General features: G+C 57.8%; 1 protein-coding gene across 5 annotated transcripts; it reads left to right on the top strand.

The window, feature by feature from the left end:
* The first annotated feature begins 16,044 nt into the window (after nucleotides 1–16,044).
* LOC473817 (MAGE family member A9) lies at nucleotides 16,045–21,853 on the top strand. Of its 5 annotated transcripts, XM_063803808.1 has the most exons (6): nucleotides 16,066–16,147; nucleotides 18,449–18,690; nucleotides 19,016–19,111; nucleotides 19,873–19,959; nucleotides 20,118–20,186; nucleotides 20,262–21,853. In XM_063803808.1, exon 6 carries the CDS (start codon nucleotides 20,327–20,329, stop codon nucleotides 21,272–21,274), a length of 948 nt encoding a protein of 315 aa, XP_063659878.1. In that variant the 5' UTR covers nucleotides 16,066–16,147; nucleotides 18,449–18,690; nucleotides 19,016–19,111; nucleotides 19,873–19,959; nucleotides 20,118–20,186; nucleotides 20,262–20,326; the 3' UTR covers nucleotides 21,275–21,853.
* Nucleotides 21,854–22,792: the final 939 nt, after the last annotated feature.

The following is a 22,792-nucleotide window of genomic DNA, read 5'->3' as shown; positions in this document are numbered from 1 at the left end:
AGGGGTTGGCAGGATACTACGGGGCCGGAAGGCTGGTTCAGGGGTTAGCCAGAGGAGACATGGCCGGAAGGGTTGTCCAGGGCTTAGCCGGAGATGACGGGGCCGGAACGGTGGTCCAGGGTTTAGCAGGTGACGAGGTGTCCGGAAGGGTGTTCCAGGGTTTAGTAGGTGACGACGGGGCCGGAAGGGTGGTCCAGGGGTTAGCCGGAGACGACGTGGCCGGAAGGGTGGTCCAGGGCTTAGCTGGAGACGACGGTGCCGGAAGGGTGATCCAGGTTTTAGAAGGTGACAAGGTGGCTGGAAGGGTGTTCCAGGGTTTAGCCGGAGATGACTGGGCCGGAAGGGTGGTCCAGGGTTTAGCAGGTGACGACGTGGCCGGAAGGGTGGTCCAGGGCTTAGCCGGAGAGGACGGGGCCGGAAGGGTGGTCCAGGGTTTAGCAGGTGACGACAGGGCCGGAAGGGTGGTCGAGGGGTTAGCAGGAGACAACGGGGCCGGAAGGGTGGTCCAGGGTTTAGCCAGAGATGACAGGGCCCGAAGGGTGGTCCAGGGTCTAGCATGTGACGACGGGGCCGGAAGGGTGGTCCAGGGTTTAGCAGGTGGCGACGGGGCCGGAAGGGTGTTCCAGGATTTAGCCGGAGACGATGGGGTTGGAAGGGTGGTCCAGGGGTTAGCAGGTGACGACGGGGCCGGATGGGTGGTCCAGGGTTTCGCAGGAGACGACGGGGCCGGAACGGTGGTCCAGGGGTTAGCCGGACACGATGGGCCCGGAAAGGTGGTCCAGGGGTTAGCCGGAGACGACATGGCCGGAAGTGTGATCCAGGTCTTAGCCTGACACGACGGGGCCGGAAGGGTGGTCCAGGGATTAGCAGGAGACGACGGGGCCGGAAGGGTGGTCCAGGGTTTAGCAGGTGACAACGGGGCCGGAAGGGTGGTCCAGGGTTTAGCAGGTGACGACGGGGTCGGAAGGGTGGTCCAGGGTTTAGGAGGAGACGATGGGGCCGGAAGGGTGTTCCAGGGGTTAGCAGGAGACGACGGGGCCGAAAGGGTGGTCCAGGGTGTAGCCGGAGATGACGGGGCCGGAAGGGTGGGCCAGGGCTTAGCAGGTGACGACGGGGCCGGAAGGGTGGTCCAGGGGTTAGCAGGAGACGTCGGGGCCTGAAGGGTGGTCCAGGGGTTAGCAGGTGACGCCGGGGCCGGAAGCGTGGTCCAGGGATTACCAGGAGATGACTTGTCCGGAAGGGTGGTCCAGGGGTTAGCAGGAGACGTCGGGGCCTGAAGGGTGGTCCAGGGTTTAGCAGGTGACGACGGGGTCGGAAGGGTGGTCCAGGGTTTAGGAGGAGACGATGGGGTCGGAAGGGTGTTCCAGGGGTTAGCAGGTGACGATGGGGCTGGAAGTGTGTTCCAGGGTTTAGCCGGAGATGACGGGGCCGGAAGGGTGGTCCAGGGTTTAGCAGGTGACAACGGGGCCGGAAGGGTGGTCCAGGGTTTAGCAGGTGATGACGGGGTCGGAAGGGTGGTCCAGGGTTTAGGAGGAGACGATGGGGTCGGAAGGGTGGTCCAGGGGTTAGCAGGTGACGACGGGGCCGGAAGGGTGGTCCACGGGTTAGCAGGAGACGACGGGGCTGGAAGGGTGGTCCAGGGATTAGCAGGTGACGACGGGGCCGGAAGCGTGGTCCAGGGGTTACCAGGAGATGACGGGGCCAGAAGGATGGTCCAGGGTTTAGCAGGTGACGACGGGGCCGGTAGAGTGGTCGAGGGGTTAAGAGGAGACGACGGGGCCGGAAGGCTGGTCCAGGGAATAGCAGGAAACGACGGGGCCTGAAGGGTGGTCCAGGGTTTAGCAGGTGACGACGGGGCAGGAAGGGTGGTCGAGGGGTTAGCAGGAGACGACGGGGCCGGAAGGGTGTTCCAGGGAATAGCAGGTGACAACGGGGTCGGAAGCGTGGTCCAGGGGTTACCAGGAGATGACTTGTCCGCAAGGGTGTTCCTGGGGTTAGCAGGTGAGGACGGGGCCGGAAGGGTGTTCCAGAGTTTAGCCGGAGATGACGGCGCCGGAAGGGTGGTCCAGGGTTTAGCAGGTGACGACGTGGCCGGAAGGGTGGTCCAGGGCTTAGCCGGAGATGACGGGGCCTGAAGAGTGGTCCAGGGTTTAGCAGGTGACGACGGGGACGGAAGGGTGGTCCAGGGTTTAGCAGGTTGTGACCGGGCCGGACGGGTGGTCGAGGGGTTAGCAGGAGACGACGGGGCCGGAAGGGTGGTCCAGGGAATAGCAGGAGACGACAGGGCCGGAAGGGTGGTCCAGGGGTTAGCAGGAGACGACGGGGCCGGAAGGGTGGTCCACGGGTTAGCAGGAGACGACGTGGCCTGAACCGTGTTCCAGGGTTTAGCAGGTGACGACGGGGTCAGAAGGGTGTTCCAGGGGTTGGCAGGAGACGACGTGGCCAGAAGGGTGTTCCAGGGGTTAGCCGGAGACAACGGGGCTGGAAGGGTGGTCTAGGGTTTAGCAGGTGACGACGGGGCCGGAAGGGTGGTCCAGGGGTTAGCAGGAGACCACGGGGCCGGAAGGGTCGTCCAGGGGTTTGCAGGAGACGACGGGGCCGGAAGGGTGGTCCAGGGGTTAGCAGGTGATGACGGGGCCGGAAGGGGGGTCGAGGGGTTAGCAGGAGACGACGGGGCCGGAAGGGTGGTCCAGGGTTTACCGGAGATGACGGGGCCCGAAGGGTGGTCCAGGGTCTAGCAGGAGACGACGGGGCCGGAAGGGTGGTCCAGGGGTTAGCCGGAGATGACGGGGCCGGAAGAGTCGTCCAGGGTTTAGCAGGTGACGACGGGGCCGGAAGGGTGGTCCAGGGTTTAGCAGGTGACGATGGGGCCGGAAGGGTGGTTCAGGGTTCAGCCGGAGATGACGGGGCTGGAAGGGTGGTCCAGGGTTTAGCAGGTGACGACGGGGCCGGAAGGGTGGTCCAGGGTTTAGCAGGAGACGATGGGGTCGGAAGGGTGGTCCAGGGGTTAGCCGGTGACGACGGGGCCGGATGGGTGGTCCAGGGTTTAGCAGGAGACGACGGGGCCGGAAGGGTGGTCCAGGGGTTAGCCGGACACGACGGGGCCGGAAGGGTGGTCCAGGGGTTAGCAGGAGACGACGGGGCCGGAAGGGTGGTCCACGGGTTAGCAGGAGACGACGGGGCCTGAAGGATGGTCCAGGGTTTAGCAGGTGACGACGGGGCTGGAAGGGTGTTCCAGGGGTTAGCAGCAGACGACGCGGCCAGAAGGGTGGTCCAGGGGTTAGCAGGAGACGACGGGGCCGGAAGGGTGTTCCAGGGTTTAGCCGGAGACGACGGCACCGGAAGGGTGGTCCAGGGTTTAGCAGGTGCCTACGGGGCCGGAAGGGTGGTCCAGGGTTTAGCCGGAGATGACAGGGCCCGAAGGGTGGTCCAGGGTCTAGCATGTGATGACGGGGCCGGAAGGGTGGTCCAGGGTTTAGCAGGTGGCGACGGGGCCGGAAGGGTGGTCCAGGGGTTAGCAGGAGACGACGGGGCCGGAAGGGTGGTCCAGGGGTTAGCCGCAGATGACAGGGCCCGAAGGGTGGTCCAGGGTCTAGCATGTGACGACGGGGCCGGAAGGGTGGTCCAGGGTTTAGCAGGTGGCGACGGGGCCGGAAGGGTGGTCCAGGGGTTAGCAGGAGACGACGGGGCCGGAAGGGTGGTCCAGGGGTTAGCAGGAGACGACGGGGCCGGAAGGGTGGTCCAGGGTTTAGCAGGAGACTACAGGGTCGGAAGGGTCGTCCAAGGGTTAGCAGGAAATGACTTGTCCGGAAGGGTGTTCCAGGGGTTAGCAGGTGATGACGGGGCCGGAAGGGTGTTCCAGGATTTAGCTGGAGACGACGGGGCTGGAAGGGTGGTCCAGGGATTAGCAGGTGATGACGGGGCCGGAAGCGTGGTCCAGGGGTTACCAGGAGATGACTTGTCCAGAAGGGTGTTCCAGGGGTTAGCAGGTGACGATGGGGCTGGAAGTGTGTTCCAGGGTTTAGCCGGAGATGACGGGGCCGGAAGGGTGGTCCAGGGTTTAGCAGGTGACAACGGGGCCGGAAGGGTGGTCCAGGGTTTAGCAGGTGACGACGGAGTCGGAAGGGTGGTCCAGGGTTTAGGAGGAGACGATGGGGTCGGAAGGGTGGTCCTGGGGTTAGCAGGTGACGACGGGGCCGGAAGGGTGGTCCACGGGTTAGCAGGAGACGACGGGGCTGGAAGGGTGGTCCAGGTATTAGCAGGTGACGACGGGGCCGGAAGCATGGTCCAGGGGTTACCAGGAGACGACTTGTCCTGAAGGGTGTTCCAGGGGTTAGCAGCTGTCGACGGGGCCGGAAGGGTGGTCCAGGGTTTAGCAGGTGACGACGTGGCCGGAAGGGTGGTCCAGGGCTTAGCCGGAGATGACGGGGCCTGAAGGGTGGTCCAGGGTTTAGCAGGTGACGACGGGGCCGGAAGGGTGGTCCAGGGTTTAGCAGGTTGCGACAGGGCCGGACGGGTGGTCGAGGGGTTAGCAGGAGACGACGGGGCCGGAAGGGTGGTCCAGGGTTTAGCCAGAGATGACGGGGCCCGAAGGGTGGTCCAGGGTCTAGCATGTGACGACAGGGCCGGAAGGGTGGTCCAGGGTTTAGCAGGTGACGACGGGGCCGGAAGGGTGGTCCAGGGGTTAGGAGGAGACGACGGGGCCGGAAGGGTGGTCCAGGGGTTAGCCAGAGAAGTCGTTGCCAGAAGGGTGGTCCAGGTCTTATCCGGAGATGAGGGGGCCGGAAGGGTGGTCCAGGGTTTAGCAGGTGACAGCGGGGCCGGAAGGGTGGTTGAGGGGTTAGCAGGAGGCGACGGGGCCGGACGGGTGGTCCAGGGAATAGCAGGAACCGACGGGGCCGGAAGCGTGGTCCAGGGGTTAGCAGGAGACGACGGGGCCGGAAGGGTGGTCCAGGGTTTAGCCGGAGAGGACGGTGCCGGAAGGGTGGTCCAGGGTTTAGCAGGTGACGACGGGGCCGGAAGGGTGGTCCAGGGTTTACCAGGTGACGACGGAGCCGGAAGGGTGGTCCAGGGTTTAGCAGGTGACGACGGGGCCGGAAGGGTGGTCTAGGGTTTAGCAGGAGACGATGGGGTCGGAAGGGTGGTCCAGGGGTTAGCAGGCGACGACGGGGCCGGATGGGTGGCCCAGGGTTTAGCAGGAGACGACGGGGCCGGAAGGGTGGTCCAGCGGTTAGCCGGACACGACGGGTTCGGAAGCGTGGTCCAGGGGTTAGCCGGAGACGACATGGCCGGAAGGGTGATCCAGGGCTTAGCCTGAGACGACGGGGCCGGAAGGGTGGTCCAGGGTTTAGCAGGTGACGACGGGGCCGGAAGGGTGGTCCAGGGGTTCGCAGGAGACGTCGGGGCCTGAAGGGTGGTCCAGGGGTTAGCAGGTGACGCCGGGGCCGGAAGCGTGGTCCAGGGATTACCAGGAGATGACTTGTCCGGAAGGGTGTTCCAGGGGTTAGCAGGTGACGACGGGGCCGGAAGGGTGTTCCAGGGTTTAGCCGGAGATGACGGGGCCGGAAGGGTGGTCCAGGGTTTAGCAGGTGACGACGGGGCCGGAAGGGTGGTCTAGGGTTTAGCAGGAGATGACTTGTCCGGAAGGGTGTTCGAGGGGTTAGCAGGTGATGACGGGGCCGGAAGCGTGGTCCCGGGGTTACCAGGAGATGACTTGTCCGGAAGGGTGTTCCAGGGGTTAGCAGGTGACGACGGGGTCGGAAGGGTGGTCCGGGGTTTAGCCAGAGACGACGGGGCCAGAAGGGTGGTCCAGGGTTTAGCAGGTGATGACGGGGTCGGAAGGGTGGTCCAGGGGTTAGAAGGAGACGATGGGGTCGGAAGGGTGGTCCGGGGTTTAGCAGGTGACGACGGGGCCGGAAGGGTGGTCCAGGGGTTAGCAGGAGACGACGGGGCCGGAAGGCTGGTCAAGGGGTTAGCAGGAGACTATGGGGCCGGAAGTCTGGTCCAGGGGTTAGCCGGAGAAGACGTGGCCGGAAGGGTGGTCCAGGGCTTATCCGGAGATGAGGGGGCCGGAAGGGTGGTCCAGCGTTTAGCAGGTGACAACGGGGCCGGAAGGGTGGTCGAGGGGTTAGCAGGAGGCGACGGGGCCGGAAGGGTGGTCCAGGGAATAGCAGGAGCCGACGGGGCCGGAAGCGTGGTCCAGGGGTTAGCAGGAGACGACGGGGCCGGAAGGGTGGTCCAGGGTTTAGCCGGAGAGGACGGGGCCGGAAGGGTGGTCCAGGGTTTAGCAGGTGACGACGGGGCCGGAAGGGTGGTGCAGGGTTTAGCAGGTGACGACGGGGCCGGAAGGGTGGTCCAGGGTTCAGCCGGAGATGACGGGGCCGGAAGGGTGGTCCAGGGTTTAGCAGGTGACGACGGGGCCGGAAGGGTGATCCAGGGTTTAGCAGGAGACGATGGGGTCGGAAGGGTGGTCCAGGGGTTAGCAGGTGACGACGGGGCCGGATGGGTGGTCCAGGGTTTAGCAGGAGACGACGCGGCCGGAAGGGTGGTCCAGGGGATAGCCGGACACGACGGGGCCGGAAGGGTGGTCCAGGGGTTAGCCGGAGACGACATGGCCGGAAGGGTGATCCAGGGCTTAGCCTGAGACGACGGGGCCGGAAGGGTGGTCCAGGGTTTAGCAGGTGACGACGGGGCCAGAAGGGTGGTCCAGGGGTTAGCAGGAGAGTACAGGGCCGGAAGGGTGGTCCAGGGGTTAGCCGGAGAAGACGTGGCCGGAAGGGTGGTCCAGGGGTTAGCAGGTGACGACGGGGCCGGATGGGTGGCCCAGGGTTTAGCAGGAGACGACGGGGCCGGAAGGGTGGTCCCGGGGTTAGCCGGACACGACGGGTTCGGAAGCGTGGTCCAGGGGTTAGCCGGAGACGACATGGTCGGAAGGGTGATCCAGGGCTTAGCCTGAGACGACGGGGCCGGAAGGGTGGTCCAGGGTTTAGCAGGTGACGACGGGGCCGAAGGGTGGTCCAGGGGTTAGCAGGAGAAGTCGGGGCCTGAAGGGTGGTCCAGGGGTTAGCAGGTGACGCCGGGGCCGGAAGCGTGGTCCAGGGATTACCAGGAGATGACTTGTCCGGAAGGGTGTTCCAGGGGTTAGCAGGTGACGACGGGGCCGGAAGGGTGTTCCAGGGTTTAGCCGGAGATGACGGGGCCAGAAGGGTGGTCCAGGGTTTAGCAGGTGGCGACGTGGCCGGAAGGGTGGTCCACGGCTTAACCGGAGATGACGGGGCCTGAAGGGTGGTCCAGGGTTTAGCAGGTGACGACGGGGCCGGAAGGGTGGTCTAGGGTTTAGCAGGAGATGACTTGTCCGGAAGGGTGCTCGAGGGGTTAGCAGGTGACGACGGGGCCGGAAGGGTGGTCCAGGGGTTAGCCGGACACGACGGGTTCGGAAGCGTGGTCCAGGGGTTAGCCGGAGACGACATGGCCGGAAGGGTGATCCAGGGCTTAGCCTGAGACGACGGGGCCGGAAGGGTGGTCCAGGGTTTAGCAGGTGACGACGGGGCCGGAAGGGTGGTCCAGGGGTTAGCAGGAGATGACTTGTCTGGAAGGGTGTTCGAGGGGTTAGCAGGTGACGACGGGGCCGGAAGCGTGGTCCCGGGGTTACCAGGAGATGACTTGTCCGGAAGGGTGTTCCAGGGGTTAGCAGGTGACGACGGGGCCGGAAGGGTGGTCCAGGGGTTAGCAGGAGACGACGGGGTCGGAAGGGTGGTCCGGGGTTTAGCCGGAGACGACGGGGCCGGAAGGGTGGTCCAGGGTTTAGCAGGTGACGACGGGGTCGGAAGGGTGGTCCAGGGGTTAGAAGGAGACGACGGGGTCGGAAGGGTGGTCCGGGGTTTAGCAGGTGACGACGGGGCCGGAAGGGTGGTCCAGGGGTTAGCAGGAGACGACGGGGCCGGAAGGGTGGTCCAGGGGTTAGCCGGAGACTACAGGGCCGGAAGGGTGGTCCAGGGCTTAGCTGGAGACGACGGTGCCGGAAGGGTGGTCCAGGATTTAGCAGGTGACGGCGGGGCCGGAAGGCTGGTCCCGGGGTTGGCAGGATACTACGGGGCCGGAAGGCTGGTTCAGGGGTTAGCCAGCGGAGACATGGCCGGAAGGGTTGTCCAGGGCTTAGCCGGAGATGACGGGGCCGGAACGGTGGTCCAGGGTTTAGCAGGTGATGAGGTGTCCGGAAGGGTGATCCAGGGTTTAGCAGGTGACGACGTGGCCGGAAGGGTGTTCCAGGGTTTAGCCGGAGATGACGGGGCCGGAAGTGTGGTCCAGGGTTTAGCAGGTGACGACGTGGCCGGAAGGGTGGTCCAGGGCTTAGCCGGAGAGGACGGGGCCGGAAGGGTGGTCCAGGGTTTAGCAGGTGACGACGGGGCCGGAAGGGTGGTCGAGGGGTTAGCAGGAGACAACGGGGCCGGAAGGGTGGTCCAGGGTTTAGCCGGAGATGACGGGGCCCGAAGGGTGGTCCAGGGTCTAGCATGTGACGACGGGGCCGGAAGGGTGGTCCAGGGTTTAGCAGGTGACGACGGGGCCGGTAGGGTGGTCCAGGGGTTAGCAGGAGACGACGGGGCCGGAAGGGTGGTCCAGGGGTTAGCAGGAGACGACGGGGCCGGAAGGGTGGTCCAGGGTTTAGCAGGATACTACAGGGTCGGAAGGGTCGTCCAAGGGTTAGCAGGAAATGACTTGTCCGGAAGGGTGTTCCAGGGGTTAGCAGGTGATGACGGGGCCGGAAGGGTGGTCCAGGGTTGAGCCGGAGATGACGGGGCCCGAAGGGTGGTCCAGGGTCTAGCATGTGACGACGGGGTCGGAAGGGTGGTCCAGGGTTTAGCAGGAGACGATGGGGTCGGAAGGGTGGTCCAGGGGTTAGCAGGTGACGACGGGGCCGGAAGGGTGGTCCACGGGTTAGCAGGAGACGACGGGGCTGGAAGGGTGGTCCAGGGATTAGCAGGTGACGATGGGGCCGGAAGCGTGGTCCAGGTGTTACCAGGAGATGACTTGTCCGGAAGGGTGTTCCAGGGGTTAGCAGGTGACGACGGGGCCGGAAGGGTGTTCCAGGGTTTAGCCGGAGATGACGGGGCCAGAAGGATGGTCCAGGGTTTAGCAGGTGACGACGGGGCCGGTAGAGTGGTCGAGGGGTTAACAGGAGACGACGGGGCCGGAAGGGTGGTCCAGGGAATAGCAGGAAACGACGGGGCCTGAAGGGTGGTCCAGGGTTTAGCAGGTGACGACGGGGCAGGAAGGGTGGTCGAGGGGTTAGCAGGAGACGACGGGGCCGGAAGGGTGTTCCAGGGAATAGCAGGAGACGACGGGGCCGGAAGGGTGGTCCAGGGGTTAGCAGGAGACGACGGGGCCAGAAGGGTGGTCCAGGGGTTAGCAGGTGACAACGGGGCCGGAATGGTGGTCCACGGGTTAGCAGGAGACGACGGGGCCTGAAGGATGGTCCAGGGTTTAGCAGGTGACGACGGGGCCGGAAGGGTGTTCCACGGGTTAGCAGGAGACGATGGGGTCGGAAGTGTGGTCCACGGGTTAGCAGGAGACGACGGGGCCTGAAGGATGGTCCAGGGTTTAGCAGGTGACGACGGGGTCGGAAGCGTGGTCCAGGGTTTTGCAGGAGACGATGGGTTCGGAAGGGTGGTCCAGGGGTTAGCAGGTGACGACGGGGCCGGAAGCGTGGTCCAGGTGTTACCAGGAGATGACTTGTCCGGAAGGGTGTTCCAGGGGTTAGCAGGTGACAACGGGGCCGGAAGGGTGTTTCAGGGTTTACCTGGAGATGACGGGGCCGGAAGGGTGGTCCAGGGTTTAGCAGGTGACGACGTGGCCGGAAGGGTGGTCCAGGGCTTAGCCAGAGATGACGGGGCCTGAACGGTGGTCCAGGGTTTAGCAGGCGACGACGGGGCCGGAAGGGTGGTCCAGGGGTTAGCAGGAGACGACGGGGCCGGAAGGATGGTCCAGGGTTTAGCAGGTGACGACGGGGCCGGAAGGGTGTTCCAGGGGTCATCAGGAGATGACGGGGCCGGAAGGGTGGTCTAGGGGTTAGCAGGAGACGACGGGGCCGGAAGGGTGGTCCAGGGGTTAGCCGGAGATGACGGGGCCGGAAGGGTGGTCCAGGGTTTAGCAGGTGACGACGGGGCCGGAAGGGTGGTCCAGGCGTTAGCAGGAGACGACGGGGCTAGAACGGTGGTCCAGGGGTTAGCAGGAGGTGACGGGGCCGGAAGGGTGGTCCAGGGGTTAGCAGGTGGTGACGGGGCCAGAACAGGGTTGCAGGGAGGGGGGATGTGGTCCAGGGCGGCCTCCTGGGAAGGTATCATTGGAGCAAAGACTTGACAGGCGTGAGGGGAAAGGCTCGCGGTGTCTGGGGAACTGGTGCACTGGGTACAGCTGGTGCGGAGCTCGGAGCGGAGACTGTGCTGGGGATGGGGTGGCCCAGCCGGGAGGTCTGTTGGCCTCGAGTCAGAAAGGTGACAGGCATGGATTAGCAGGGCCTGTGGGCACCAGCAGGATTTGTCCTGTAGGAGGTGGGAGCCACTAAGGGGTCCAGGGCAGAGGAGGAATGGGACCTGACGTCCAACTGTCTTTAAAACCTAAGTCAGGCCAGGCGCAGCAGCTCAGGTTTGTAATGCCAGCACTTTGCGGGGCTGAGGCAGGAGGATTGCCTGAGTCCAGGAGGTCAAGACCAGCCTGGGCAACATGGTGAAACCCCGTCTCTACTAAAAATATAAAAATTCGCCCGGCGCAGTGGTACACGCCCGTGATCCCAGCACTTTGGGAGACCAAGGTGGGCGGATCACTTGAGGACCGGAGTTAAGACCAGCCTGGCCAACATGGTGAAATCCCATCTCTCCTAAAAATACAAAAATTAGCCAGGTGTGGTGGTGGGCGCCTGTGATCCCAGCTACTCGGGAGGCCGAGGCAGGAGAATGGCTTGAACCCGGGGGATGGATGTTGCAGTGAGCCCTGACTGTGCCACTGCACTCCAGCCCCGGCGCCAAAGTGAGACTCTGTCTCAAAAAATAGGCCAGGATTGGGAGGCAGAGGCGGGCGGATCACGAGGTCAAGAGATCGAGACCATCCTGGCCAACATGGTGAAACCCCATCTCTACTAAAAATACAAAAATTAGCTGGGCGTGGTGGCGGGTGCCTGTAATCCCAGCTACTCGGGAGGCTGAGGCAGGAGAATCGCTTGAACCTGGGAGGCAGAGGCTGCAGTGAGCCGAGATCGTGCTACTGCACTCCAGCCTGGGGGACACAAGGAGATACTGTCTGAAAAAAAAAAAAAAAAGCCCAGGGCTGCTTCCCCTGGGAAACACTAAACTGCGGATGACGCCGGTGCAGTGGGGCGGCCCTGGGATGGGGAACGGCGCTGGCTTCCCCCGAGGCTTCGGCACTGGCTTCCGGGCTGGGGCCGCGGAGCTCACAGAGGCAAGACAGAGGATAAGGAGTAGACGCCTGTCACCAAGCTGGGCCGCCTGGTCCAGGACATAAAGATCATGTCCCTGGAGGAGGTCTGTCTCTTCTCCCTGCCCATCAAGGAATCTGAGATCATTGACCTTTTCCTGAGGGCCTCTCTCTGAAGGACGAGGTTTTGGAGATTATGCCGGTGCAGAAGTGCCCTTGATAGTTGTGGAGGTGACACATACTACCAAGGAGTCCTACGGGTTTGCAGTTTAGAGGGTGCTCATTAGTGTCTGGTGGACAGGATTTACGTTTGGCTTTTATGTCTGTGCTGGATCCGGTGGGGTTTTTTACTTCCTTCCTTGATTCCCCCACTATGCCCCCACTTTTTCTTTCTTGTTTTCCTTCCTTCCTACTTTCCTTTCCTCTCCTTTTTTCTTTCTCTCTTTCTCTCTCTCTTTGCTTCCTTCTTTCCTTCCTTCCTTCCTTCCATCTCTCTCTCTCTCTGCTTCCTTTCCTTCCTTCCTTCCTTCCTTCCTTCCTTCCTTCCTTCCTTCCTTCCTTCCTTCCTTCCGGCTCTCTCTCTCTCTCTCTTTCCCTCCCTTCCTTCCTTCTCCTTTCTTTTGGAGTCAAAAATTAATTTAAAAGATGTCATGTCATGTTTTAACTTAGGAAGCAGCCTTTTCTGGTCACTTGGGGTGTTCATCTTAGAACACATGCTATCATCGACGAACTTCTTTGACTGATCAGAGGAAATAGATTCAAGTTCTTACCGTAGACACAACTGGGCACAGACATCAAAAGAGCTCTGAAATCAGGGCGTGCAGAGAGCCCCAACACCCACACACCAGAACCCAGAGGTATCCCTGCCTGTGATTTTTAATTTGACAGTAGCTGGCAGAGTCCTGGGAGACGTGGGAAGAGGCCATAAGAGAATGCAGACATGGGAATGGATTAATCCAGAGTCCAGCCATGGTCTGCAGGTGGATCTCCCTGTCTCGGCCTGCTCACTTACAAATGGGTGCTCATTTACAAATCGGTGTGAATCACATTTCATCATTTGTGAGCTCCTTAGTTTCCAAGAAGTACAATTTTCTCATGTGTTTCTTGGACTTTATGCATATGCCTCCAGAGTTTGAATCATGCAGAGATGCTGCCACTTAAAAACCTCTTTCCTACAAACTTACACCCCTCCGATCGTGGTTTTCCTGTGAATCTCAGCCGGGCACGATGGCTGACGCCTGTCATCCCAGCACTTTGGGAGACTGAGGCAGGTGGATCACGAGGTCAGGAGTTCAAGACCAGCCTGGCCAAGATGGTGAAATCCTGTCTCTACTAAAAATACAAAAAATAGCCGGGCACGTTGGCAGGCACCTGTAATCCCAGCTACTTGGGAGGCTGAGGCAGGAGAATCGCTTGAACTCAGGGGGCAGAGGTTGCAGTGAGTCGAGATCACGCCACTGCACTCCAGGCTGGGTGACAGAGTGAGACTCCATCTCCAAAAAAAAAAAAAAAAAAAATACTGTTAGAAGAATGGAAAAAACTATATAGATGGAGAGAAAATATTAGTAATCTGATATCTGATAAAGAACTCATATGCTGAATAAATACCAAACATTTAACATTCAACCTTTGAAAACAAAGAAGCCAACTAAAGATGTAAATGATTTGAAGACATTCACCAGTGAAGACACGCAGAAATACACATACATTCACCAATGAAGATACACACATGAAAAGATGATCACCATAATTATTCACTAATAATGCAAATGTCAACAGCACTAAGATTCCTCTACCCACCTATTACAATGGATAGAATTCAAATACCTGAGAATATCAAATTCTGGAGAGGATGTGGGATTCTCATTCATAGCTGGTAGACAAGAAAAATGTTTCATTCACTCTAGAAGGCCTTTTGGCCCTTTCTTATGTAGTAAAACATAGACTTACCCTTAGATCCATCAGTCGTACTACTAGGTTTTACCTAAGTGAATTGGAAACTGGTTCTCACATGGAAAATCGTGTACACGAATGTATATAGTAGTTTATTCATAATCACCAACCAAGATGTCCTTGAAGAGGTGAATGGATAAAACCAATGGTACTTCCACAAACTGAAAGTGTATTCAAAGTTCAATCTACCCTCAAATATTCCAGGAGAGGAAATTTTGGAAGCCAGTTCAGCCAAGTGGCAAGGGAAAATGAATCACCATCTTATCTCAACTCTTCCAATGCATCCAAAATGGGCAATTGTTTAACTCATTCTCCCAGGCTCGCTCTCCTAGATTCATAAACAGATGAAGGCACCCGAGCACTCATGAAAAGAATTTGTGAGGCAAGTGTTCACACACATCGCAGCAAATGTCATAAACAGATAATCACATATCCAACACAACAGTGGATTAAACGAACAAGCTGCCTGTATGCATGGAATAAAAATAGGATTAAATGTTAGAAAAAAATTCAATTCTAATTCCCTGCATACAAGATAGACTAGAAAAAAACATTCAGTCATGACAATGGGTACAGGAAAAGGCTCTGAAATGAATCTATGTAAGTACAAATTAACAATGTTTAGCAAACTAACATTAAAAGGAACTTCCATTTCCTAAAATCGGCAGCAAGCATACATAAATGTGAAATGTCAGAAGCTCTGCCATTCACGGCAGTGACAAGTCGTTGACATATGCTGTCACCACTACCACCTACATCTGCAGTGAATATCAAAATGAAAAAGAGCCAGAGCTATGGATGTCAAGATGAAAATGAGATATGAAGACTGCAAAGAAATATAGTATTTGTTAACTATATGATTATCTACATAGAAAATTCAAAGGAATAGACACATTGAATATTCAAATGAATAAAAGACTTCAGAAAACATCATACAGAAGGTCATTGAAGCAAAATCAAGAGCCTTGCCACACAAAAGCAACTTAGTGCATAAAATAGAAAATAGAAAATACACCATTCACAGAAGCATTAAAATCCAAAATGTAAATAAGAAGAGCCTGACAAGACCTTTATGGAAGCAACTGTGCAAAGTTGCTGATAGACTCAGGAAATAATCTCAAGTAAATGGATCTGTATACCATATTCCTTGATGGGGAACAGAATATGGCAAAGATGTAAATGCTACTTAAATTAAATACAGAGTGAGTGCCTTAACTGTCATTGCCAAAGTGACAACCAAGCTCAGGTTGCTGTGCTCTGCTCCCCAAATCAACCCCGGAAAAAATATAGGAGGGAAAAGATTTAAAAAAAAAAAAACCCATCAAAACAGAGAAAGCCCTGGGGATGACTGAAGACTGTGCTAAACTGGTACTTGTGTTTTGGGTCCAGGGAGCAGCAGGGAAATCGAGGAGGTCTGTACCCTGCATAGATGGCAGATTACAGGATGGATGGGAGAAAGTGTTTAACATTCCACCCCACATCATCGCGCAATCTGAGGCAGCACCACAAAATCTGATGCCAGTAGCCCTGGAGTAATATCAGGACACCAGGAAATTTGAGTTGATTGAGACACTATGGCTCCAGAGTTCTGCTAACAACCACCTGAAACAAACTTAGTAGGAGAAGATCAGCCTTCCAAAAAATTATTATTTTAATGGAATATAAACAATGAACTAGGAATAGAATAGTAAGTATGTGTGAAGGCCACATACTATGGGTAGATATTAATAAAATATGTGTGCATATATATAGTATAAAGTCTAGAAATACAAGCGAATATGTAGCTAAAGATATATACATGTAAGTATATATAAGATATAAAGATATATATGCGTGTATGTATACATATAAGCATAGATGTATATAATGTCTAAAACAGGTATGTATATAAACGTAGATATAAACAAAATGTACAATACCATATATAACGTACACATACAATGTAAAATTTATTACCATGTGAATGAGAATTAAAATATGAAAATCGCTAATCTGGACTCTGCTGTGTTCGATACCTTCAAAACACATGGCTTCTCCAAATCTCTTGCTGCTGCTCAGCCTCTTCCGTGTAAAAATAAATCTTTTAGGACAAAAGGTTTGCAAAGTCTAGCTCTGGCTGGGGAGGAGCCCCCATGGGAAGGTGTGCATCTTCTCTCACAGGTCCTACAATCACAGGTGCTGCAGCCCCCCAGGGAGCATCTAGCCTTGGACCCGCAGCCATTGTCTGCAACGCGTGCAGCTGGGCAAATGCTCAAAGGTGACATAAACAGATCATCTCCCACACATCACTTCGTCAAAGAGCCAGGAGCCAGGAGGAGAACCCTCCTGAGAGGGGACTGAAGGTCCACCCTCCCCACATAGAGGGGCCACAGAATCCAGCTCAGCCCTTCCTGTCAGCCCTGGGAGACCCTGGCAATGTTGTCACCCTGACCGCACCCCTCCCCTCACTGCCACCTCATGTGACTGGGAGTCAGAGACTTGGTCCGAGAGGAGCAGACCCAATGGGCAGAGGATGGGGATCGAGACCCAGGCATCAAGGTCGGGACCCCCTGAGGGATGACTGAGGGCCCCTATCCCCATCCCCACCCCTACTCCGCCAGAACCCGGTTCAGCCCCTACTGGCAACCCAGGGAAGCCCCAGGCTTGGGGGCCGGATGTGACGTCACTGACGCGCGCACTGGGGTCAGAGAGAAGGGAGAGGCCTCCTTCTGAGGGGCGGCTTGACGCCGGTGGAGGGAAGCGGGCCGAGGCTCTGTGAGGAGTCAAGGTGAGGTGCTGAGGGAAGACTGAGGATGCCCCCACCCCAGATAGAGGACCCGAAAGAACCAAGTGCCGTCTCTGCTCCCAGCCCTGGACCACCCGGGGGCCGATCTGGGGCTGACTTGTGAGGCTGGGCCGACCCCCTCCCTCCGCCGCTCAAGCTGCTGGGCACTCTGGAGTGAGAGCTTGGTGTGACCAGGGCAGGGCTGGTTAGGAGAGGGCAGGGCCCAGGCTCTGCCGGGCATCACGGTCAGGACCCTGAGGGAGGGCTGGGCCCCCCCAACCCAACCATGACCTACAGCCCCAGGTTCCCCAGCCCCATCCGCAGCTCCACTCTACACCCCACCCCACCCCACCCCACCCCAAACTCCACCCCACCTCCCAACTCTCCCGCGGCAGAATCTGGTTCCGCCCCTGTTGTCAACCCAGGGAAGCCCCAGGTGCCCGGATGTACGGCCAGTGACTCCCACACTGGGGCTCAGAGAGTAGCTGGGGCCTCGCTGTGAGGGGCGGGTCGATATCGGCGGAGGGAAGCGGGCCCAGGCTCTGTGAGGAGGCAAGGTGAGACCCTGAGGGAGGACTCAAGACTCCCCCGCCCCAGATAGAGGACCCCAAATAATACAGCGCCGCCCCTGTGCCAGCCCTGGACCACCCCGCGGGGTCGGGCTTATCAGGCTGGGCCCAGGCTCTGACTGGCATCAAGGTCAGAACCCTGAGGGAGGGCTGAACGCCTCCACACCCCTAACCCAGCCACCACCACCATGACCTACAGCCTCAGGTTCCCCACCTCCATCCTCACCCCCCCCCCCACTCCACCCCACCCCCAAGTCTCCCGTGGCAGAATCCGGTTCGGCTCCTGCTGTCACCCCAGGGAAGCTCCGGGTGCCCGGATGTAAGGCCTCTGACTTGGGCACTGGGGGTCAGAGAGTAGCAAGGGCTTGGTCCTGAGTGGTGGCTGAAGATCGGCAGAGGGAAGCGGGCCCAGGCTCTGTGAGGAGGCAAGATGAGACGCTGAGGGAGGACTGAGGACGCCCCCACCCCAGATAGAGGGCCCCAAATAATCCAGCAGCACCCCTGCTGCCAGCCCGGAACCACCCCGGGGGCGGACTTCTCAGGCTGTGGGCCACCCTTCGCCACCCCACCGCTTAAGCCCCAGGGGACTCTGGGTCAGAGCTTGGTGTGACCAGGGCAGGACTGGTTAAGAGAGGGCAGGGGCCAGGCTCTGCCAGGCATCAGGGCCAGGACCCTGAGGGAGGGCTGAGGCCCCATAGAGGGAGTCACTGCCCCTGCAGTGGACCCTGGGAAGTTCCGGGCATGGCGGTCAGGCAAGCGGATCCTGATATCTGCATCCTGGGCTGACCGAGGGAAGGGGCTTGGTATCGCTAGCGTGGCCGCGGGAGAACAGAGGGAGGGCCCAGGTCCTGCTGGGAGACAAGGGAGGCCTGAGGGGACCCAATACCCCAGGACAAGGGGCCCACCCCGCCCCTATCTGAGACCGAGGCCCCTCCTCATTCAGCCTCGGGAATCCGACAGATAGAGACTCAGGTCCACAGAGGGGTGGGGCCCAGCCCTCTAGGAGACCAGGGAAGGAACAAGACGGAGGACAGAGGGGACCCCGGAGTCCAGCTCAGTGGGGATCTTGGCCTGGGCGATCCCGGGCACGGTGGCCGCATGTGGTGCATTGTGGCTGGTGGGATCGGGTGTCAATGGGAACAGGGCTGTGGTATGAGGAGTGGGGCCTCAGGTGAGCAGAAGGAGGAGTCCCAGAGGCCTGAGGAAGGATTCACCAGACCTCTCATCCCAGACCTAGGAAACCTGCCCCTGCCGTCAGTCTTGGGAGGCCCCAGGCAGGACGGTGAGGAAGGGAAGTGCCCCCTCCACCCCCAACACACACTTTCTCAAAGAGGGTCTAAGGGAGAAATTGGCCTTGGTCTGCAAGACTCATCTCTGGTTCAGCAAAATGGAAGGGGCCAGATTCTGTCAGAAGCAAATATGAATACCTAGAGGACACCCAGACCGACGAGGCCCCCTGGAACCTGCTCCTTTGGTCAGCCTTGGGTATCTCATGCATGAGTGACCATGAGGTGGCCCCTCACTTCTGCCTCCCGGGTCTCAGGGAGGTGGGGGCCTGGGTCCGAGGGGTTTCCTCAGCTCGGCAGAGGGAGCCACACCTGGTCAGCACAGGGTGGAATCCAGGGTCTTCCAGGAGTGACGGGGAGGAAGTTTGGTGAGGATTGAAGGTAAGAAGGTACCTCCACGCTCTCAAAAAAGAAAGGACCTCACAGACACTGGTGTCACCTGTTCTCAGCCCCAGGTGGCCCCAGGCAGGAATGGCATGAGGCATGCTCTCATTTCTCCCACGTGACTGGGGGTGAGAGGTCTCAGGGAGGTGAGTACCTTGATCCCGGGGGCACTGAGAGATTCAACAGAGGGCTCCACACCTGGTCAGTAGAAGGAGGACTCCCAGGATCAGCAGGACCCAAGGTGTGCCCCCTTCATGAGGAATGGAGGTACCCCCAACGCAGAAAGAAGCCACCCCACAGAGTCTAGGTGAACTCTGTTCTTAAATCTGGGGGCGGGGGCGGGGGGCCTGATCAAGGATGGTGCTAAGTGGCAAGCTCATTTGTACCACGGCAGGAAGTTGAGGAACCCTCAGGGGGATGAGGCGTTGGTGTAAAGGGAGATGTCTGCTCATCTCAAGGGTTTGAGGGTCGAGGAAGTAGAAGCCCCAGCAGGAGTAAAGATGAATAACCCACAGGAGGACTTTGGAACACCCACCTCATACCTGAAGGGTTCAGCTGGTGGGGTCAGCCCCGGACACCCCACGCAGGGGTGACATCTGTGGGGCCTCCTCACCTCTGTTTCTGGATCTCAGGGAGGTGAGGACTTTGTTCTCAGAGGGTGTGTGGACAAAACAGGGAGGCCCTGTGTTCGACAGACACAGTGGTCCCAGGATTGGAGAGCAGTCCAGGTGAGGAACCTAAGGGAGGATCGAGGGTACCTCCAGGCCAGAGAAACTCTCAGATCAAGAGAGTTTGCCCTGCCCCTACTGTCACCCTAGAGAGCCCGGGCAGGGCTGTCTGCTGAGGTCCCTCCTTTATCCTGGGATCACTGGTGTCAGGGAGGGCTGGCCTTGGTCTGAGGGGGCTGCACTCACGTCAGCAGAGGGAGGGTCCCAGGCCCTGCCAGGAGTCCAGGTGCAGACTGAGGGAACCCCACTCACCAAACACAGAGGACCTAGCCCCACCCTGCCCCTTGTGTCAGCTGAGGGAAGCCGCTGGGTGGATGGACTCCCCTCACTTCCTCTTCAGGTGTCTCCTGGAGATAGGGCCTCAGGTCAACAGAGGGAGGGTTCCAGACCCTGCAGGCATCAAGATGAGGACCGGGCAGTATCCTCACCCCAGGACACATGGACCCCATTGAATTTAGACATCTCTTACTGTACTTCCGAGGAAACCCTGGGCAGGTGTGGGCAGATGTTGGTTGGGGCATGTCCTTCTGTTCCATATCAGGGATGTGAGCTCTTGATCTGAGAGACTCTCAGGCAAGTAGAGGAGTAGAGTCCAGTCCCTGCCAGGAGAAAGGTCAGGGCCCTGAGTGAGCGCAGAGGGGACCATCCACCCCAAAAGTGTGTGGAACTCAAGAGTGTCCAGCCCGCCCTCTTGACAGCACTGAGGGACCGGGGCTCTGCCTGCAGTCTGCAGCCTAAGGGCCCCTCGATTCCTCTTCCAGGAGCTCCAGGAAGCCGGCAGGCCTTGGTCTGAGACAGTGTCCTCAGGTCGCAGAGCAGAGGAGACCCAGGCAGTGTCAGCAGTGAAGGTGAAGTGTTCACCCTGAATGTGCACCAAGGGCCCCACCTGCCCCAGCACACATGGGACCCCATAGCACCTGGCCCCATTCCCCCTACTGTCACTCATAGAGCCTTGATCTCTGCAGGCTAGCTGCACGCTGAGTAGCCCTCTCACTTCCTCCTTCAGGTTCTCGGGACAGGCTAACCAGGAGGACAGGAGCCCCAAGAGGCCCCAGAGCAGCACTGACGAAGACCTGTAAGTCAGCCTTTGTTAGAACCTCCAAGGTTCGGTTCTCAGCTGAAGTCTCTCACACACTCCCTCTCTCCCCAGGCCTGTGGGTCTCCATCGCCCAGCTCCTGCCCACGCTCCTGACTGCTGCCCTGACCAGAGTCATCATGTCTCTCGCGCAGAGGAGTCCGCACCGCAAGCCTGATGAAGACCTTGAAGCCCAAGGAGAGGACTTGGGCCTGATGGGTGCACAGGAACCCACAGGCGAGGAGCAGGAGACTACCTCCTCCTCTGACAGCGAGGAGGAGGAGGTGTCTGCTTCTGGGTCATCAAGTCCTCCCCAGAGTCCTCAGGGAGGCGCTTCCTCCTCCTTTTCCGTCTACTACACTTTATGGAGCCAATTCGATGAGGGCTCCAGCAGTCAAGAAGAGGAAGAGCCAAGCCCCTCGGTCGACCCAGCTCAGCTGGAGTTCATGTTCCAAGAAGCACTGAAATTGAAGGTGGCTGAGTTGGTTCATTTCCTGCTCCACAAATATCGAGTCAAGGAGCCGGTCACAAAGGCGGAAATGCTGGAGAGCGTCATCAAAAATTACAAGCGCTACTTTCCTGTGATCTTCGGCAAAGCCTCCGAATTCATGCAGGTGATCTTTGGCACTGATGTGAAGGAGGTGGACCCCGCCGGCCACTCCTACATCCTTGTCACTGCTCTTGGCCTCTCGTGCGATAGCATGCTGGGTGATGGTCATAGCATGCCCAAGGCCGCCCTCCTGATCATTATCCTGGGTGTGATCCTAACCAAAGACAACTGCGCCCCTGAAGAGGTTATCTGGGAAGCGTTGAGTGTGATGGGGGTGTATGTTGGGAAGGAGCACATTTTCTATGGGGAGCCCAGGAAGCTGCTCACCCAAGATTGGGTGCAGGAAAACTACCTGGAGTACCGGCAGGTGCCCGGCAGTGATCCTGCGCACTACGAGTTCCTGTGGGGTTCCAAGGCCCACGCTGAAACCAGCTATGAGAAGGTCATAAATTATTTGGTCATGCTCAATGCAAGAGAGCCCATTTGCTACCCATCCCTTTATGAAGAGGTTTTGGGAGAGGAGCAAGAGGGAGTCTGAGCACCAGCCGCAGCCGGGGCCAAAGTTTGTGGGGTCAGGGCCCCATCCAGCAGCTGCCCTGCCCCATGTGACATGAGGCCCATTCTTCACTCTGTGTTTGAAGAGAGCAATCAGTGTTCTCAGTGGCAGTGGGTGGAAGTGAGCACACTGTATGTCATCTCTGGGTTCCTTGTCTATTGGGTGATTTGGAGATTTATCCTTGCTCCCTTTTGGAATTGTTCAAATGTTCTTTTAATGGTCAGTTTAATGAACTTCACCATCGAAGTTAATGAATGACAGTAGTCACACATATTGCTGTTTATGTTATTTAGGAGTAAGATTCTTGCTTTTGAGTCACATGGGGAAATCCCTGTTATTTTGTGAATTGGGACAAGATAACATAGCAGAGGAATTAATAATTTTTTTGAAACTTGAACTTAGCAGCAAAATAGAGCTCATAAAGAAATAGTGAAATGAAAATGTAGTTAATTCTTGCCTTATACCTCTTTCTCTCTCCTGTAAAATTAAAATATATACATGTATACCTGGATTTGCTTGGCTTCTTTGAGCATGTAAGAGAAATAAAAATTGAAAGAATAATTTTTCCTGTTCACTGGCTCATTTTTTCTTCAAACATGCACTGAACATCTGTTATTCGGAACACCCTGGGTTAGTAGTAGAGATGCTCGGTAAGCCAGACCCACCCCTTTGCCATAGGGTGGTGAAGTCTAGGGGCTACAATCCTAAAATTAAGGTGGTGCCATGTCCTCTAAGAACTAGAGGAAAATAAAACATGGGTGAGGGTTTGGGGCTCTAGATGACAGCAGTCGAGTGTATATGCCCTGAGCCAGGGCCCTTTGGGCTTTGGGAAACTGCAGTTCCTTCTGGGGGAGGTAATTCTATTGAAGCTGGGTGGTGCCAGAGCCAGATTCTCAGAGGATGAGAGAAAGGCCTGGAATGGACGACTGCTCAGCAGTTCCTTTTGGATAGTGGATGAACAGAGAAGAGTCTCCACCTGGGGCAGGAATAGAAGGAAATCGTCCCGCGCTCTTGTCTCGGTGCGCTTGAACACAGTGCAGGGGCTAGGTGATGGATACCTATCATCTGCAAGGGTTTCCTGCAAGATGAGGGTGAATCTCCCAGAAGGGAAGCCCAGAAGTCATTGGCCAGGTGCTTTTCTGCCTGTCTGGGAGAGCCAGAGTTGATCGTATTTAAAAGGCATTCTAATCAAGTTATCTCAGGTGGGATTTGACCAATTGTGAGCAAAGGCTAGATTTCGAGTGTTAACAAAATAAGTGAAAACACAGTCTTGGATCCAAAAGCAGGTGGGAGAGAGGAAAGGAGTTGATCCTCGATTCAAATTCTAGGAGCTTTGAGCTGCATTCAGCTGCGCAAGACTCCAGCACACCCAAATTTTGAAGCACATTCGCTAAGAGGAAATACTTAATTTTATTGACGAAACTTCCTGTTGGGGCTGATTATCCCATGTCCTACTGAGCTGTATATTCTCTGGTAAGTCTTGGAGAACAACAACATTTA

The sequence above is a fragment of the Pan troglodytes genome, chromosome X (assembly GCF_028858775.2).
Source record: "Pan troglodytes isolate AG18354 chromosome X, NHGRI_mPanTro3-v2.0_pri, whole genome shotgun sequence".
Taxonomy (NCBI): Eukaryota; Metazoa; Chordata; class Mammalia; order Primates; family Hominidae; genus Pan; species Pan troglodytes.
This window is presented reverse-complemented; position numbering and strand designations above follow the sequence as displayed.

What these genes read in the sequence shown, in the direction of transcription:
- LOC473817 (XM_063803810.1), top strand. Translation starts at nt 20,327, where the DNA reads ATGTCTCTCGCGCAGAGGAGTCCGCACCGCAAGCCTGATGAAGACCTT.